This window comes from Neomonachus schauinslandi, chromosome 7, assembly GCF_002201575.2.
Source record: "Neomonachus schauinslandi chromosome 7, ASM220157v2, whole genome shotgun sequence".
In the NCBI taxonomy this organism is placed as follows: domain Eukaryota; kingdom Metazoa; phylum Chordata; class Mammalia; order Carnivora; family Phocidae; genus Neomonachus; species Neomonachus schauinslandi.
In genome coordinates, this window is record NC_058409.1 from 54,817,185 (window position 1) to 54,837,583 (window position 20,399).

The window sequence follows — 20,399 nt, forward strand, 5'->3', positions numbered from 1 at the left end:
AGTTGAGGCTGACAATAGGAGTGTAATTCTTGCTGTGTAAAGTTCAATAATGTAAGACAAGGATGAGGAGGCACAGGGGCTTCTTTACCACAGTTATTTAGGGACCCAGGCTGATGGGAGTGCTTCTACTTTCTCTTTCAAAGCTGCCATGAGCTTTATTTTATTATTATTATTTTCTAAGATTTTCTTTTTCTTTTATTTCTTTATTTATGTTAAGTAGGCTCCACAACCGATGTGGGGATTGAACTCACAGCCCCAAGATCGAGAGTCACGTGCTCTACTGACTGAGCCAGCCAGGCGCCTCCTCCCTTGCCTTGAGCTTTAGTATCCTGCCAGCAGGCAGCAGAGGAGACAGTGGGGGGGAGCTCATCTCTGGAAGACTTCCCTGAGGCACGCCTAGGGACAATGCGCATCATTTCCTCTCCTAGTCTGCGGTCAAAACCCAGCCACGTGGCCCCACACAGATACCGCGGGACTGGGAAATGTGGACCCTGGCCAGCAGCCACTCCTAGCTGTCTCCTAGCTTCTGGGATGTCTCCTAGCATTTGGTATCTCTGCTCCAGGTTCTTTCCTTATACTTTTGAAAGGTAGATTGGAAGGATTCTCAACTCACATGACTGTGTCCTAGTTTAGATGTTTGCACATTATAGCTTGTGCTTCGTTGTGAGGTATTTTAATACCTTCAGAACAAGGTTAAGTAGCCAGTCTATCTGATTTTTTGGTCAGAGTTTACCACCTGTCCCAGAAGAATAGTCTTGCTCTCAATTTTTGTTCATCATCCACTGACTAATAATTAAGAGGAGTTTCCAAGTAGTATATTTTAAAGGCTCTTTGAGATCTTGTCTAGGCTTACGGGAGTTCTCTAGGAGGTGACTCCCCTTGGAGAGGCTCTAAGTTTTTCATACCCTGCTTGAAACATTCCCTGCTTGAATCCCTGCTTGAAACAGCATCCATAGGAGGCAGCTTATGCTATTTACCATTCATCATTTCAAGGCAGGTGACAAAGAGGGAATTCTAAGAGGATAATTGACACCCCAGGAAATTTACTCAACTTTGACAGTCCCTGTACTCTTCTCTGACCCTATCCTGAAATAGCGGTAACACATATGTCTCCAAACCGTGGAACTCTTACTCCTACTCTGGAAGTAGCCCAGGTGAGTCGTGAGAAGTTCAAAGTTAAAATTAGAGGAACAGAGGCCCTGGCACCTTTTTGAGGTCTTTCGGTTACCCATTGTGTGGCATGGGGCTTTACTGAGCCTCAGGTTATCATCTAAAAATGGTGATCTTAATAGCACCTCTTCTTTATGAGGTGATCTTGAGGATTAGATGATAATCCCCATGAAGTATTAAATACAGGTTCTAGCACAAAATAGTGCTTTAATACGAGCTGTCATTGATACTAATAGCTTCATCATTTATCGTTCAAGAAGTGAAAGGAGATATCCCCATTGATGCTTAATGTTGCGAAAATGCTACACTGACATATCTTTGGCAGTGTCCTGAAGATTTTATGATGCAGCTGTGATGCTTGCAAAAGTTTTTCTTATGCACTCAGAATCCCGTCATTAAATAACAATTTATGGGGTACCTACTATGTGTAAACACATTGCCAGGCACAAAGGGATTAATTATAAACTTGAAGAAGAGATGGCCTTTGCCTCGAGTAGTTCATAATGTTGTAAGCATTAGCAGTGGCTGTATTTTAAATAGGCTATAGCTAACCTAACTTTTTAGTATCCATAGTGTTTGAAGCTAACTGCACATATATTCTAATATAGACAGAAATAAGTGTAATCATCTTTTTGTTCGCAAGCCCAAGTCTAAAAAAATGCCATATTTCACTTTTTATTTTAGCTTCCTGCCCTTTGTTCTGTATTGTCAATTTAACCCCCTCCACTACCAGTTGTCAGTTTACCTCTCACCCACCCCTCACACATACTCTCCAGTCATGGGATTGTTATAAAGCAGTTATATATTGTGTGAAAAACAGTTTCTTAAATTGTCAAGCTAATTATTCAAAAGCAGATTGTGTTTTAAAATGAATTCGCATAATGCTGTGATTTGTAGTTTATGTAGATTAGAAAACTGGCCTAGCACAGTGGATTTTAACTTGGCCAGATTTTTATTTAAAAAGCAACATTATTATTGATTTCTTAATTTTTAAAGAATTTCTCAAGCCTACGTACTCTTACTTCAGTAATTTGAAGCAAGGCTCCTATAAACCAAATACCCCTTATACACCTTGTATGTGATATGTGAAAGCCAAGTTCTTCATCTCGTTCTACCAGTTCCTTATTCTCCCAGTTTCACAGTTCCCCCTAGGATCTTAAGTCTGGGAAAAATATGATCATCCCATCCTTCTAACTCTCTACCCCTTTAGCAGAGGAGAAAACAGGCCCCAAGAGGTTCCGGTACATACTTGGAGGCACACAGTTAACATGGGGTTGGATCCCCATGCAGAGAGCTCTCTTCACACCAGACCCCTCGCCCTGGCCAGCAGTGTTTTCCTTTCCTCTGACCTCCTTTTCTAAGCTGTCACCAAGTCCTGTTCTTGCTTCCTCAGCGTGTCTCCTGGTTTCCCTCCTTCCCATTGCTTCCTATCTAATTCAGCCCCTCTGTTCCTCACAATGGAAAAAGCCTGAAAGAGCGCTTTGTCTCGGGGCATCCATCATACAAGATTAATTTTCTCTAATTACCGCTGTCAGCGTGTCACTCCTTCGCCGCGAGGCTGCCAGGAGCTCCCTGCTTCCTGTGGCAACAGATAACAGCACTGCTCCGGTGCTAGGTCCTGCCGAGCCCAACTTTATATACTCAGCTTCATTTCCTTTCTCCCCCTGAACCCCAGAAGCCCAAAGTCTTCTCTGGGTTTTCTCCATGAGTTAGCCCATGTTTCCTCTATGCCTTTAGTCTGTCTGGCTCCCCAGTTTCTGGTGCTTCTCTGCCTTTGCAAATACTCCGTTTTTCTAGGCCAAATCCAGGTCCCATCATCTTTTCAGTGCTTTCCCTGATTAAGTCCAGTGATCACCCAGTTACCCTCCTTCATTCCCAGCCTTATTCTTAAGCACTACCATGTAGCATTGGGAATAATAACCTTTCTTGTGTGGTTCTGTGGTTTTTCCTTGGAATCTCATTGCGTTTTCAATTATATCTAATGCTCTTTGAAGGCAGGGCTTATGTTTCTATTTTTCTCATATATTCCACATTTTACGATGCCTAGTAAGTGGCCAGTAAATACTGTTTATTAGGGACTCTCTGAGCTTTTAAAAGCTGCCGTCCAGAGCTACAAGCAGTTTGGGATATTTTGCAGTGTTCACTGCTTGGATCAGGATCAGTTGTTAATATTGCAGAACAGTGTCCTTCTGTGCCAAATGCTGATAGGATCAGCTGTAGATGTGTGAATGATCCTCAGGCAGGGACTGGCCATAGAGGGATGGTACTCACACTAATAGTTCCTGATTTGTGGATCAGTGGCAGGGAGTTGAGGGCTCCTTCACTAAACACCTGCACATCTGCCTCTTGGATCTTACAGTAGGTAATAGTTACTTGACAATGGATAGGAATAGCATTATCTTCATAAGTCTGGCAAATTCTTGACACACCGGTGTGAAATGTGAGCTGGCCCAGTCTCCCTTCCCACAGCGTGTCCTTGAGCACGTAATGACCTTGGTGCTTTTTTTTCCTACAACATTGGCACAGTGTCCTAAGATTTAATCTGATCTTTTTCTGAGATATTTTTTCATAACTCAGTAAATACTGCATTTTCCCTCCAAAAGTAAGAATGTTGTAGTAAGTTTCCAGGATTGGGAAATGGAATGTGTATTATTTGAGGAAAACATTCTGAATTTTTGATGTTCCTTTTCCACGCCTTCTTACCTTTTCCGGTAGTCATTTCTGGACTGAGGCAACTACAGATTTTATAGTACCTTGGACTCTGCTTTCCCCCAGGCATCAGCCCTACAAGTCTCTCCTCCACTCTGGGTTTATAAACTTGGAATTATTTTTTTCTATAATGTCAGCAGACTAATTCCACCCATACAAAATGGTTTGGCCATTTTCCTCTTTGGCACAAAAGAGAATTGGCTGCGACTCAGGCGAAGATGAAGTTGACAGGCTCTGGCATGGAAGTGAGTTCAGTGGCTCTGGGCTTTGAGTCCCCTTTTTTCATCTCGTATTCTGAATCCTTGCCCACCCAGAAAGTCCTCTCTTCCCATCTCAGACAGCTAAAGATGTTTCAGATCCTGCTCTGTTTGTTAATATCTCCAACACACGTAGCAAAATGCTGCGTCTCTTCATCTACACAAAGTGACCCAACTGGAATGACTTGAAAGTTTTTTTTTCTCATCCTTCTAGGTGGATGGAAGTCTGCTTAGTTGAAGAATTGCCACCAACCACTGAACTGGAAGAAGGGCTCCGGAATGGGGTTTACCTTGCAAAGTTAGCCAAGTTCTTTGCCCCCAAAATGGTATCAGAGAAAAAGATCTATGATGTGGAACAAACGCGTTATAAGGTAACTGAGATCTAATTGGTTTTGGCTTCCATCTAAAAGTGAAAGTTCAGTATTGCCTTTCCTTTCCCTGCGTTTACTCTTAGTGTTTCTACAGGGATTTTGTGGAATGGGAGGTGGGGTGTCCTTCGTCTTTGAAGCCTGCTAATAATCATTGCTGAGGCAGCAGCAGTTTTAAAAGCAGAATGTTTCTATTTCTGGGCTGAGGCTGAGACATGTCTGATTTGTCGGGCTTCCCAGCCCCCTTCCATTATTCCTTCATGGAAGTCATTTTTATTAGCACCAGTGAATGTAAAAATGAGGGCGTTCTATCCCCTCTTTTTTTTTCCACCACCGACGCGGTTTATTACTGCCCTTGTTCTCATCAAGGAGTAAAGTACCCAGCTGGGACTTGAACTTGTGGCCCCAAAGAGTTAGGGCCAATGTGATCAAATGAGCAGTAACACTGAATAGTCAGGTAGGAATTCTGTTCCATTGAATGTTTAAAATAAAACAAGACTAATTTTTTTGCATGCAACTTGTTTTAATTATTTCATGGCTAATTTGGGAGGACACATGGGGAGAAAACAAGACCAAAATAAACAACAGTCTTGACTTTAAATATGATTATTTGAGAGACGCATGTCTAAGTATTGACAGATAAAGGGATATATCTAGGATTTGCTCCAAAATAATCAGGAGGAGGATGGAGAGAGATTCGAGACTGGCCATGAGTTCATAATTGTTGAGGTTAGGTGATGGGTACATAGGAGTTCATTATACTATTCATCAACTTTATGTTTGACATTTTTCATTAAGAAATGAGGAGGAAAAGGAAAGCAGCAACCTAAAAGACCCCTCCATTAGACATGTCTTCAAAAGGACTTTTTAAGTGCATGGTATTCTCTTCTGGAGTAAGATATCACTTACTTTGGGCCAGGATTTCTAAAGCTTCCTTGAAATGTGATTCTTTATATTCTTAATTTATTATACAGTTGACCCTTGACAAATGAGCAAAATTTACTTTTAAAATGTGTATATTTAGGGGCGCCTGGGTGGCTCAGTTTGTTAAGCATCTGCCTTCGGCTGAGGTCATGATCACGGGGTCCTGGGATCTGAGCCCCACATCGGGCTCCCTGCTCAGTGGGGAGTCTGCTTCTCTCTCTCCCTCTGCCCCTCCCCTCGCTTGTGTTCTCTTTCTCTCTCAAATGAATAAATAAAATCTTTAAAAAAATAAAATGTAGATTTAATTCAGAATAAATGTTTGAGTAATCATTTAGGCTAACCATAGACAAGAGGAATTAAGACATCATTTATGAGTCTGTTTTCATATTCTCGTCTAAAAGATAACTGAGCAAAAGTTTCTGCCTTGGATAATGGTAGGAATAAATGTGTTTGTTAAAGTACTTTTGAGTTGATTAAGTCATGTGTTCCTCCCTGGAGTCTTAGCTCATTATGTTAGCTTTTCATAAGGCTTACCTGAATCAGTGATCGAGTCAGGCAAAATTATTTTATTTAACTTTGAAAAATATTTTTTTAGTTCATAAAAGAACAGAAAAAAATTATATCCCCACAACACAAAATAAATTGTCCACATTTTGCAGCCTGATTTTTCTTTCTTCATTGCTTCTGTAATGGTTATTACCATGCTCCATGCTCTAGCCCTATTTCTACTAACAGCCATGTAGATTTGATGACAGAGTTCAAGTGTAGTTGGGCTGGGCTCCAGCCCGTCCTAAAAGGGGGCTGTGGGTATTTTGTTTTGACATTGCCAGAAATGAGAATCAGGCCAGCAAGAGCGTCAGTGGATGGTGAGCCTCCAAGGAGAGGGTGGGCTACCTCTTTTCTCTTCTTGGCACGTGATACACCTTTGAATAGAAGTGTCTCCAGTTGAGCTGTGAACCCTCTCATGGCAACTCAAACAGGCACCACTTCCTCGTGGCATCAGAGAACCTACTGTTTGAATGAACAGTAGCTTCTCTTTGGGATGGAGACAGGGGAAATATTTCCAGTCTCTTGTTACAAAATGAAATACCTGTGGAGCCCAGGCAGGTGATGACATTCCTGAACAAAATACTGAGACAGAAGTATTGTGTTTGCCACCCCCGCCCATCATGTCCTGGAGGACGGATACGTAGAAGAAGGGATGATGCTAGGAGAAGGGCAGAGAAAAGGGAGGTGTAGCAGAGGGAGGGGGGTGGTGTCAGTTGTGATGTGGGAAGAAGTACAGGCCCAATGGAAACTCCCCCTCTCTTGATTCACTGGACAAATGAGCCTTTTCCCCCTCTTTTATTAAATCTCTGAGAATGCCTAATGTCTTTGAAAGTTTTTAGTGAGTTGCCATGTAATCATAAAATTTTAAGGCCATTTCATTCGTTTTACAAAATTGAGAAGAGTCAAATATTAGTGAACAGGAGACTTAGCTTCCTGTTCTTGGGTTCCTTAGGACTAAAGCCCGTCCTGTGGTCCTTTAAAGGAGCCCTGAAAATCACGGGACTGCAGCAAAGACGTTGAGACACAAGGGAATGTTAGTTAGCCCAGCCCCAGCCCCTGGATATGCCATCTGGCAACCATGAGTTCAGTGAGCACGGGCTCTGACAGCAGGTTCTGCTTAGACTGAAGCCATAAAATATGAGCAGCCTGTTAAGCAGTGTGTCTCTGAGGCAAGAGCTCTGCGCTCGAACTCTAAAGGCCTCAGTTTGGGCAATAATGGCTCTGAGTTAAGCAGATGGGAGCTTTCAGTGCTGTTCTCACCCTCTTTGTCTGCCAGCTTAAATAGAACCCTCATTATTTTAAGGTCAGAAAAATGTCCTAGATATTAGATTTAAACCTTCTAATGACGAATATCCTTTCCCTGGCTACGTCCACCTCCCACTCCCCCCAGGTCCCTGTTCTGGGACTGTGTGACATGCCATGCGTGCTCCAGCTCCTGGTCCTGTCCCTCTTGGACACACCGCGGTATACTGTAAAGATCGCCTTGTCCTGGAAGCGGGGACTGTGTGTGTCATCTCTGCACTATCCTCAGTGAATGGTGAGGGATGTAGCCCATGGTAGGTGCTAGGGAAATAGCTGTGGGGTAAAAACAAACAAACAAAACAAAACAAATGACAGTAGTTTCAAACAAGCCAAAGGACTCCATTTCTTCTGTGCTTATTTGATACTTGGGGTGCTTCGAGTCTGACACTCTTCCTCCAAGTGTGATACTAAAACCTGCTGCAGGACCACTCGATGGGTGTGTTTAAAAATGTGGACTCGTGGGTCCACCCCACCCCCAGACAACTGAGTCAGGCGGAATCTCTTGGCCAGGGACCCAGGAAGCTGCACCCTTAATAATCACCCCAGGTGATTCTTTTCTTATGTATTACTTGGGTTTGAGATAATCAACCATTATCTAATGGTAGATAAATAATATAATAAATTTTAATAAAATTATAGGGAGGGCACCTGGGTGGCTCAGATGGTTAAGCGTCTGCCTTCGGCTCAGGTCATGATCCCAGGGTCCTGGGATCGAGTCCCGCATCGGGCTCCCTGCTCCTTGGGAGCCTGCTTCTCCCTCTGCCTCTCTCTCTCTCTCTCTCTCTCTCTGTCTCTCATGAATAAATAAATAAAATCTTTAAAAATAAATAAAACAAGTACTCTAAGAGCCCTGAATTAAAAAAAAAACATATATAGGGAAAGAAGATAAAATTTTACTATGATAGAAATACATACGGGGTAGAATTCATTTATCCATACAGCGCTTATCAACACCGGCCATGTGCCAGGCACTGTTGTGTGCACTCAAGGCAGAGTAGTGAGCAAGGCAGACATGATTTTATGGCAGTTAGGGTTGGGGAGACAGACTATAAGTAAATAAACAGTTGTAGGTTGTGATGAGTGTATGAAGGAAGAAATTAAAGCCAGTGTTACTGACAGATAGCAATGGACAGAAGATGAGCTTTTCTGAGGAAACATTTACTTCTGAGGCAGGAAGAATGAGAAGAAAATCATTCCTGTGCAGCTTTAAGGGTGGGAGAGTAGGGAGGACAGTCTGGAGACAAGGAGACAAGGAGCCTGTTTTTGAGAGACTTGAGGAAGAAAAGAGCTTGGACAAACAGAGTGGCTGAAAGTCTATGGTGAGGGACAGTTGTGAAAAATGAGACCAGGATGGAAGATATGTGACTTCATCCTAAGTAACTACAGAGGAAGCCACCGAAATGTAAAACAGAGGCATTATGGCTTGTGCAAAATAAATGCTATGTGGAAAATAAATTAGAGGATGAGGGTGGAGGCAGTCCAGTAAGGGTATAACTCAGCCTGGGTTACAGGTAACAGTAGCCTATGTAGACAAGAAGTAAATGGATTCAAGAGGGAAAACAACCTGGAGAGGGATTAGAAATGGATGGAGGGCCATGAAGAGAATATGGCTGTGTGGACAGTGGGATGTGACTAAGGACAGAGTGCCAGGTCTAAAGGGGGTGGAGCGGTGAAAAGGCCAAGCCTTCCATGGTGAAGGCTTGAAAGATGAGTGCGTGTTCCCAAGGTGGTTAAGATGGGCAAGAGAAAGAGGAAGAGGGAGGAAGAAGGGCATTCCTGGAGCTTGATGAGGACAGAAAACAGTATCTTTCCAGACACGACATTGATAACTGTAGACTTATAATAGATGTTGACTATTTAGGTGAGTGTTAGGTAGGGAGAGCATATACAATGGTTAGTAGTGTGAGCTGTAGAATCAAAATACTTCAGAGGCTGGCTTCCTCACTAACTTTGCCTCTGTGAGCCTCAGTTTCCTCACCTGTAAAGTGGGAATAATAATAATAGTAGTAGTAGTAATAATAATAATAATAGTATCAACCTTTGTAGAGATATTGCGAGGAAAATATGTGATCATCCATGCAAAGTGCTTGGCACAATGCCTGATGGAGGTGCATGCACTATGAAGCTTAGAGGTGTGGTTGTGAGTCTCTGTGACCAGTAAACTGAGTAGATTATCTATTTGGACTTGGAGTCAGGAGTCCTACAACCTGGTCTTGACCCTGAGCTTAACCAGTTAAAGCAATTCAAGTATCTTAAATTCTTGGACCCTGCTGTCAGTTTCATCCTCTACAGAATAAGCAAATCAGAATAATTATTGGCTTCTAAGCTACCTCATTGTTCCAAAGTGCTTTGATTCTCTTGTGTAAGAAGTTACATCCAGAGAAGACTTCAGTAATTCCTCATCTGTTCAGTTTAAGCTAGAATAACCTTATTTTCTGCTGAAATAGCAGAAGAAAATCAGCATGTACTTTCTAGTCCACTAGCTGGAAGAAATTAGGTGGATGGACATGAACAACACTTGCCTAAATAAGACGATAGACATGCCACCTAGTCTAGTATGAATGCGTAGGACTGATGAAAAAAAATAGACAAGGTGAAAGTGGTTATCATGGACTAAGATTATTTTGGACTAAGATATAAGAATGTTTAGAAGACTATTTTTGTTCTCATTGAAGTAAATAAATTGAAGATGTTAATGCACATCACGCACTGAACTTTCTTAAATATGTACACCATAGGATTCTGAAGTCAGCATTCCTCAGATGTTTAAAATGAACAAAGGATTTGAAATCTCATTTTGTTTACTGCAGAAATAGGACCAAGATAACCTCCCTTTCTCAGTGTCTCTTACATGAAGCGCTAAACCTTTTTCCGACCTTGAGGTGAATAAAAGTTGCAAGCCTGGTCTTATAGCATATAATAATTATTTTTTTTTTTTTTTTTTTTTTTTTTTTAAAGGAAGCTTTTTTTTTTTTTTTTTTTTTTTTTTAAAGATTTTATTTATTTATTTTAGAGACAGAGCACAAGAGGGGGGAGCGGGAGAGGGAGAAGCAGACTCCCCGCTGAGCAGGGAGCCCGATGCGGGACTCGATCCAGGGACCCCAGGATCATGACCTGAGCCGAAGGCAGTCGCTTAACCAACTGAGCCACCCAGGCGCCCTAGCATATAATAATTATAATAGCTAATATTTATTGCCTTTTTAGGGTGCTCTTTGCAACTAACTGCTCTATGTGTATTCTCAATTCATCTCCTCAACTCAAAGAAGCATACTATATACCCATTTTATGGCTGAAGAACCAAGGTTCAAAGAAATTTGTAACTTTCCTGAGGTTACCTAGCTAATAAGACCACCAAATGGACAAGGGTGTCCATTTCATGATTTGGATTGTTGAAGCCCACCAGACGAAGACTGCCTGGAAACCAACCTTCAAACAAGGGTCAAACAAAATCAGGTTTATTAAACTTGTTGTGGCAAGACAAAAAAAAAAAAAAAATACCCCTGAGACTAAAAGCAGGAGAAAATAGGGGCTTAGTGTAGAGTTGGGCTTGTACTGGTGATTCTAATATGGATTTAGGGAAACAAGGACCAGTTATCTTTGGGGAGTTGTCAGGAAGCAGGATCACTGTGGTGTTTCAGTACTTTTTATCTAGGAGGTGAAAAGTTAGAAGGGAACTAGACTGTCATCCATCAAAACAGTTGTTCATCTTAGTTGGAACAGCAGGACGTTTAGTTACTTTGTGCTGCCTAGGGTCCTCTTCTCTGTCTTGATGTGATTGTGAATTGTTTCCATCTTGTCCCTCCATGGTCACAGAGTGGCTATGTCTGAGAATTGTCTGTATTCCGTAAAAGTTGTTTATGCTGAGTCACCCTCAGACGGTACCACCTGGCTCTTGATTCTCTGGGCTCCCTCCTACTCCCCCTCCCTCTCTCTCCCCCTTGCCCTTCTTCCCTCTCCTGCCTCTTTCCCTCTCCTTCCCTCTCCCCCACTATTTCCTCCCTCTATGGATTTCATAGTAATTGCTGATTTTTTCCATCTAAAGAATAATCCACCATCATTAGGTCCTGTGTTCTGTCCCCAGGGAATGTTAGCACAAGGAAGGTTTTCAGATTCAGAGACCTCATCTTGAATCTCAGCTCAGCCACTTAACACCTATTTGACCTTAGGCAAATTAGTTGATCTTTTTGGCCTAGGTTTCTTCATCTCTAAAAAATGAAAATGATAATTGCCTTGCAGAGTGTTTTGAAAATCAGAGATAGTTTACTTACAGTGCTTGACACACAGAGTTCAGTCTGACCACTATTAAAAAGGCATAAACAGGGCGCCTGGGTGGCTCAGTTGGTTAAGCGACTGCCTTCGGCTCAGGTCATGATCCTGGAGTCCCGGGATCGAGTCCTGCGTCGGGCTCCCTGCTCGGCAGGGAGTCTGCTTCTCCCTCTGACCCTCCTCCCTCTCATGCTCTCTGTCTCTCCTTCTCTCTGTCTCAAATAAATAAATAAAATCTTTAAGAAAAAAAAAAAAAGGCATAAACATTTGTCTAATGTTAATTTGATTTATACTTCATAAAGTATAAGTCTTACAGCAACAAAAATATTTTCTGTTACATAAACTATTTGATTGTGGAAGGTCAGAGAAGATGGGAAGAGCCAGGCTTTCTGAATGTGATTCTCTACTACTGGATATTATATAATGAAACTTGCTGTAATTACTGTTTTTACATATATTAAAATTTAAAAATGCATAACATGCTACTCATTTAACTAATTAAAAATACAAGGTATTGCTGGAGTGGGGGGTGGGGTGGGAGGGATGGGGTGACTGGGTGATAGACACTGGGGAGGGTATATGCTCTGGTAAGCGCTGTGAATTGTGCAAGACTGTTGAATCTCAGATCTGTACCTCTGAAACAAATAATGCAATATATGTTAAGAAAAAAAAGAAGAAGAAGGTAGCGGGAGGGGAAGAATGAAGCGGGGGAAATCGGAGGGGTAGACGAACCATGAGAGACGATGGACTCTGAAAAACAAACTGAGGGTTCTAGAGGGGAGGGGGGGTGGGAGGATGGGTTAGTCTGGTGGTGGGTATTAAAGGGGGCACGTTCTGCATGGAGCACTGGGTGTTACACGCAAACAGTGAATCATGGAACACTACATCTAAAACTAATGATGTCATGTATGGGGATTAACATAAGAATAAAAAAAATAAAATAAAACTAAAAAAAAAAAATACAAGGTAGTGTTAAGGCTCTCAACATTTCAGTACCTGATAAAACTGGATGAGATACGGGAAAGGTTGCCACAGTTACAGACTGTGCGGGAAAAAATGGCGGCTGAGGAAGTTTGTAAAGAAGAGCTGAAGACATAGAAAGCCTGTCGTCGTTGTACGCACAGTAACAGGTCTTGTAAAGCATTTCCACTGAAGGTTTACTTTTTACACAGGCAAAGGTTAGGATTAAGTCATAGGAGGATGAAATACTAAAATTACCCCTGAACTGTGGGGTGGTTTTTGTTTCCATCTTTGTTTTTTTCTGTGTATTTTTCTACCTTTTCCAGGTTTTCTACAGAAATCCTGTTCATGATCAGACAAAAAAATGTTTTGGCAGAACCAGAAACCAGGACGAAGGCATTTAGTCTTCTAAAAATCCTGTTTTTCCTAAAGTTGCTAGGTTTCTCAGCCATAGTTGCCAAAATCTTGACACTGTGCGTGTGTATGTGTGCGTACATGTGCACACGCGTCTCAAACATCCTGAGGCATGTGCTAGACATTAAACGGTCTTTGAGATTCTAGTTCAGAATTACCTCAAATATGTGAATTGTGGAAACTGGAATGGCCCATTACAAACAGTGTTGCTGAGATGGCCCAATCTTCTTTATTGTGTCTCCAGTTGTTTTATGATTTAATAACTCTATTTTAAGAGAAATACAGTTGGAAAACATCCCGCTAATGAAAAAAAGTTGTTTCAAATGACTCACTTTTCGTGTGGCCCCTTCTTCTCCCCCCTCCCCATCCCTACTCTAGAAGTCCGGCCTTCATTTTCGACATACAGATAATACGGTCCAGTGGTTAAGGGCAATGGAGTCTATTGGTCTACCCAAGGTAAGCCTGAACTGGGAAGCCAAAAGGGGTCATGTAAACACCTCATTGTGAAAAAAGATGTGGCATACTGAGATATGGTAATGCGGCAGACGGCCTTGTTGACTCAGGCACGACAAATGTGAGGACTACACAGAAATATGGAAAGGCCTGTACAAAGTAATATATGGCAGGAACTCAGGATGAAGTATGTACACAGATGGAGAGCAGCTAGGTTAAAGTGAGTATAAATTCACAAGGTCAGAACAAGCTCTAGCTGGTAGATAGTTCATTTAAAATAGCCACCTCCTTTTTAACTTCAGATTCTGTATTATACTTCCATATATTGTATCACTGTACATTATAATGACAAAGGTATTTTTATAAAGTATTACTATAGATCATATTATCATTTTGAATGTTAAAAGCTAGAGGACTATAGCTCTTCCTCTTGAAATAGCTGTGCCAAATAAAACTCAGCAAATATTCAGAGCTTGTTAAATTGAACGAGTGGGTGCCCTTAAGCCTGAGACACAAATAGACAAGTAGAGGAAATGAGGAAATAATTACATTTGTTAGAAATTGTAGAGTGATTTCTTAAACTTCTTATTTTGAAATAATTTTAGATTCACAGGAAGTTACAAAAATAGTACATCTGTGTGTATTCTTCATTTAGCTTCCCCCAGTGGTGACATCTAGTAATTGTAGTAAAATAATAAATTGACATTGTTATGTTACTGTTGACAAGACTACAGACCTTACTTATATATGCATTGATTTTTGTGTGTGTGTTTCTATGCAGTTTTATGCCATGAATGTATTTGACCACCAGCACGGTTAAGATACAGATACCACAGAGGAGTAGATCTTGACATGGCATCCTTTCCTAGCCCTGTCCCCTGGCAGCCACTAATCCATTCTCCATCTCTATGGTTTTGTCATTTTGAGAAGTAGGTAATCTTTTGAGATTGACTTTCTTCCAGTAAGCATAATGCCCTCGAGATTCATCAGGTTTTTGTAGGTATCAATAGTTCACTTCTTTCTATTGCTTATTATGTACAGCTGTTCTGAAGAAGTGATGTAGGAGTGGTCCTGCTTGAAGGCAAGGGGACAGGCTACTGATGTAAGACCTTTGTTGATGGTGGTATTATTAATCCAGGTTTGAATTTAACAGCCCTACCACAACAAAAACAAAAAATTCCTTAATGTAAATTATGAAGGCCTGTTTTTCAATCTATTCGAGCTTATACCTGATTTAGTTCAGCTTATTTTATCTCAAAATAGTCAATATTGATTCAATATTGATTTCTCCTTCCATTTTTAATCACATTACTTTCCCTTCTCCTAAAATGCCCAGAACATTAATTGCTGTTCCCATCTGGGCACTAGTTATAACATAGAATTCATATTTCTAGATTGTCATTTAGCAAGTACTATCTGGGTAGTAAACAGATTAATAAGGAAAGAAAAAGAATTCAAATAGGATTTTCCTGTATGAGGCAACATACTTTAAATTAGGATAATTTTGTTACGTTTCATAGATGTGATTTAAACCTTATCAAATTGTGTGTGTTGGGCCAGGTTTTCCTTAACTTTAGGCCAAATAAGTGATCCATGTAGCAGATGCTGTTTTAACACTGATTTTTTTTTTTTAAGTGATTGATCCATTACATTGCAGGGATGAGAGACCAATAGTGTGCTGGATTGATGGATGTATTTGACCACTACTAATGTCTTCATTTACCAATATTAAGTGCCTACTCCGTGTTCAGCATTGTGTTAACTTAGCTGGGGATACGGTGATGAATAAAATGTTCCGGGCAACTCTATGAATTGATCCCATCTTACTGCTAAAAGAAGTCCTATTTCATAAAGATTTTTCAAAAGAAATGAAACAATATCTCTATAAATACATATTTCCATACAGAGAGATATAAAGAAATATAGAAAGTTGTTGAAAAGAAAGGGAGTGGGGAGCCGTAGGGTTCAGTTCTGCTTCCCCAGTAGACCTGTTCTTCTGAACTGGGAATCCTCTTCTGTTGGACGCTGTAACTGTAAACGGGGTTGAGGGAACATTGAAAAGAAGTTTACATTGTTGAAGTTTCCTAGGCTGCAGACGTTTCTTTAAGCGCTCGGTGGCTCTACATTGTGGCTGAGGAAACTTTGCTGCTTTCTTCTCAGCTTTTTTCAATGTCCAGTAGAAAATTGCACTTGAGTATCAAGTGCTATCATATGATAAAGGATGTCATTTTAGTTTTTATGTCAACTTTTATAAAATATCTGCTGAAAGCCAGCAATGCCAGTATGTTTATCTTTTTCTTAGAAGCTTCAAGGCTAATTATTCATTTTTTGGTGCTTAGGAACAGAGAAGTTTGGTGCCCTATTCTGAAATCTGTTTCTTATCAAGCTTTTAGTTTCAGGTTTAAAAGTAGTGTAAATGTGTTTTAAAAGCCTCGGTGTTCAAACATATTTAGGTGTTTATGCAAAAAAGTGATCAGGTGTTCAGAAAATACAGGGATGTTCATTGCAGTGAAATTTAATAGGGACAAGTTGGGGGCAAAAAAAAAGTTCAGCCTTGGAGAACTAGCTTAAATTATCATTCAAAAAAATAAAAGAATCACAAACATCTATTAGAAATAATATTCTAGTAGAATAATGAAGGGGATGGAAAACAGTCATCTTCTATGGAACTATAATAACACTATACTAACTGGGGTTATAGTATTACAGTTTTGTTTTCACATACAGACATAAACATAAAAAGAGACACATATTGAAAAAAGACTGGAAGAAAATATACCAAAAGGCTAATGGTAACAATCTAGGAAGTGAGATTATAGGTAATGTTTCTTTCATGCTTCATTTACTTTCCAGATTTTATTTGGTAAAATGTATTCCTTCAAGCAGAAAAGAATATCAGTGTGTGTTGTGTGTGTGCATACCTGTATACACAAGTGTGAGGCTAGGTGTTTAACGTTACAATAAAACACTGTACGCTGGACACCCTTCTCAGGCTAGGGTACCTGTAAGCAGTCACAGGAATGACCCTGCTACAGAGAGCACAGCCTGACCGGGCTTACCACGTGTGGAGTAAAACTGCCACCCAGCCTTGTGGATGCAGCCTTCTGGCAGTGGCCTCCTGGAAATCCCCCGATCTCCTGAGCCCACTAGGAGGCATGCTGTCAGGGGACCAGATGCACCAATGGGTCTGCCTGTAGAGCGAAAGGGAGCAACAACGGAGGGGTTCCTCTACATTTAAATAAATACAGCAAAGACAATCCAAGTAGCATCATTTGGGAGATTTAAAGTAACTGTGCAAAGCAGAACATAATAAAACACATTGTTTCTTTTGTTTTCCAGATATTTTATCCAGAAACAACAGATGTCTATGACCGGAAAAACATACCGAGAATGATATACTGCATTCATGCATTGAGGTGGGGGAAAAAGATACAACTAAGAGTCGAGGAAGTAGATTTAAATGAAACTGTAGTTTCTGTTTTAGAAGAGGGATTTTAAGTTACTTAAATAAGCTGAAGAAATTTTTATTGGATTGGGTTGTTTAGAATTTGGCACAAATTTTTTAAATTGTCACATAAGTACAATCCTTGAACTGGAAAAATATTTTTCCTGATTTTTTAAATCTAATTCAAAACAGAATACCAGAAAATTAATGAAAGACCTGTAAGTATAATGAGAAAATTTAAGTTGAAACTTCTAGGGATCTCATAATATGTTGCCATATTCATGTTCTTGAGTTGTGATCTAGTTTACCAATCTAGCGAAATACATCAAATGAGCAGCTTTAATGGTCATTTTAATTTTGATATTCTTAAATTATCATTTTGCTTCAATTCTCATTATAGACTAAAGAAGTCCAATATAAGGATAGTTTCTTTCTTTTTTTTTTTTTTTTAATTTTTTTTTATTTTTTTTTTTTAAAGATTTTATTTATTTATTTGAGACAGAGAGAATGAGAGAGAGAGAGAGAGCACATGAGAGGGGGGAGGGTCAGAGGGAGAAGCAGGCTCCCCGCTGAGCAGGGAGCCCCATGCGGGACTCGATCCAGGGACTCCAGGATCATGACCTGAGCCGAAGGCAGTCGCTCAACCAACTGAGCCACCCAGGCGCCCAAGGATAGTTTCTTTTGACCTTTGCTCAATAGAACTTGCACCATGAGGGTAAATAAGAAGCATAAGAGTTGCTTTGAGTTAGTCAAATCAAGATATGTTCATTTTTTTTTTTTTTTTTAAGGAGAGGAGGAGGGCAAAAGGGAAAGAGAGAGAGAGAGAGAGGGAATCTTAAGCAAGTTTCAGCCCAGTGTGGAGCCCGACTCAAGGCTGAATCTCACAACCCTGAGATTATGACCTGAACCAAAATCAAGAGTCGGACACTTAACCAACTGATCCATGCAGGCACCCCAAGATACTATCATTCATTAATTTAAAGCAATTGTTTGGTAACTTAATTTTTGAAAATGCTTAAATTGTGCTAGTTCACAGATAATTTTTTATCTTGCTGGACTGGAAGAAACGTTATTTTTAGATGGTAACAAAGATGATTTTAAAAATCCGTTTATGGGGCGCCTGGGTGGCTCAGTTGGTTGGGCGACTGCCTTCGGCTCGGGTCGTGATCCTGGAGTCCCGGGATCGAGTCCCGCATCGGGCTCCCTGCTCAGCAGGGAGTCTGCTTCTCCCTCTGACCCTCCTCCCTCTCATGCTCTCTGTCTCTCATTCTCTCTCTCTCAAATAAATAAATAAAATCTTAAAAAAAAAAAAAAAAAAAAATCCGTTTATGGCTGTCATCTTGCATTCACGCAGGTAATGGCTGGAAGACTTCATGTCTCATTAAATTTTAAATTTCTTCTAGAACGTCTGCCTTGTGTTTATATCACTAGAAGTCATTTTCCTGGCAGAGTCTTCTGTGTAGAGGTTTATATTAACTTCTTCCTGGCTCTTTTCCTCTCCAAAGGAAAAGGTTTCTATAATAATTCATTGCACTGCTGGCCTACTAGAAAAGAATTTTGATTCTATCATGTAATTTGACTTTTCCCCCTGATCAGTACTTATGAGATTTCTTTGGAAGATGACAGTTGCTAGAAATACAGACCAAATGTAGGTGCCTTTCTTTTTATTCTAGTAATTTAGAATGGCGTAGAGGGCGGGATCCCTTCTATGTCCCTGCCTCCTCATGTGTGGCTAGTATATCATTATGCCAGCAGTGTTTCTAAAAGCTTTCTGTGCAAAAGTGCTTGTCTTGAGGAATATTTTCAAATGGGTTGCCCAACATTCCTTGTCAAATATTTTTCAGAGCTTAGAATGATCACTTAACACTGCACTTAGTACTGCTTTTGTGACCTGCTAAGCCAGCTCCCATTAGTTAATGTCATTATCATATCCACCCATCGTAGTGCTAATCTCCAAATCTGTGGCATGCTCTTGGAGTATCTTGGACAAGCTTAAATTGATTTCCCGACCAACACCTGGGGCGTTAATGTTAAGCTGCTTATAAAGAAATGGTGTGCTAAGTTCCTTTCTAGTGATGTCACTCTTCTTGCACAGAAATTATATAGAACTGCACTGAGGCTTACAAATCGGTTTGTGTTCATTTCAACAATGACTTCAGCAGCTTGGTAATTGAAGAACAGGCAATTTCTTATTCTTGCCACTTGTATGCGAATGTTGGTGTGATATTTTCTAGGACTGTTTTTCTCAGTCATGCGATTACTCATGGAAGTTTCCATTACTGTTAATCATTCTGGAGCAGATTCCTCTTGAGCCTGTCCCTCACCAGATCTGACCTTAGGTAGGATCTTTACTGTTTACTTAATAAACAGCATTCCCTGGGAGACTTTCCTTCACTTTTCTCTGTCCTTAACTTACTGTATGGCTGCTTCTTGGTATAGAATGGAGAAGTCTCAAGTATATCCAAAGTTTTTGTCTATCAAAATTTTTTCTCTCAATGGTTTAGAATGCAGTCACTCAAATGAGGCTGATATTCTGCTCTGTTGGCCAAGACACATTTGGGAACTGGGTAGCAGAGCCCTTTAGTAAGTACAGTGGGTTCGCTCTCACTGAATAATTAGAAGTGATGCTGGAAATGAACACATACATGTCTGGCCATTATATCCTGGCTGGCGATACAGCAACATTGCTGGTGTAGAAAGTCATCATTACTGGACAGGGAATTGGGCAGGTCAGAGGTTCTGAGTATAGATCAGGAGCCAATGGAAAGATCCCCCAGGTACCCAGGCACTACCTTCCTGCTACCCCAGCCCATGGGCCTGGTGTGATCTGCAATGTTAGCTCTCAGCCTCACCAACTTCTCTTCTGCTCCCTGTCTTCTTGATTTGGGCTTACCAACCTCATTAGGATCCTCTGGGGTTTTGCCCTTGCTTCCTGTTTGTATCTGCTTTCCGTTTCTCCTGCCTGGTCCTCACCTTTTCACTCTTATTTCTGACCCTGGTCTTGTTGCCTGCCACTCATTGATCCCTTTGTGTGCAGCTTGATGTTCTCAGTGAAATGCAGCCAGTGACGGTCAGTACAGCAGCCCCAGGGGAAATCCTCAAGCTTCGCTTCCTGTAGAAAAACTCACCTCAGTGAGAGGTGACCTCATTCTTTTTCCAGAGAAATGTTTGTTATCTTTTTCTTATTTAAAGTAAAAAATATAAATTCTCATCGTGGGGAAAAATTGGAAAACTCCAAAAAAATACCACAGGAAACGTTAGCTAACGTACCCATTATCACAACACCGATATATTATGACTGTTTGGTGCATTTGCACTTAAAATGTGTATAGGGCATGTTTTCTTTTTGTGGCTTCATTTGGAATGTATGAAAGTCTGCAATGAAAAGAAACAAGTTCAAGAAGTGAGAGCCTTGCTAACAAGTTACTGCTAATGATTTTTTAACTGGGCGCTTATGCTTGGAGAAAGAAGAACACTTTTTACCTGTTGTTTGTTGCTCAATTTATAAAACATCCGTTAAATGTTTAAACATTGGTTATAAGATGGAATTAGTTGAAAAATTTTAGCAGAACTGATATTTTG

General features: G+C 40.6%; 1 protein-coding gene across 1 annotated transcript in view; it reads left to right on the forward strand.

Annotated features, from left to right (window-relative positions):
* The window catches only part of IQGAP2 (IQ motif containing GTPase activating protein 2), a 293,302-nt gene that overhangs the window by 139,962 nt on the left and 132,941 nt on the right, over positions 1-20,399 (forward strand). The window contains exons 3-5 of the mRNA XM_044916696.1: positions 4,351-4,507; positions 13,298-13,375; positions 16,712-16,788. Coding sequence (XP_044772631.1) covers positions 4,351-4,507; positions 13,298-13,375; positions 16,712-16,788 — 312 coding nt within the window. The remainder of the gene's footprint in view (positions 1-4,350; positions 4,508-13,297; positions 13,376-16,711; positions 16,789-20,399) is intronic.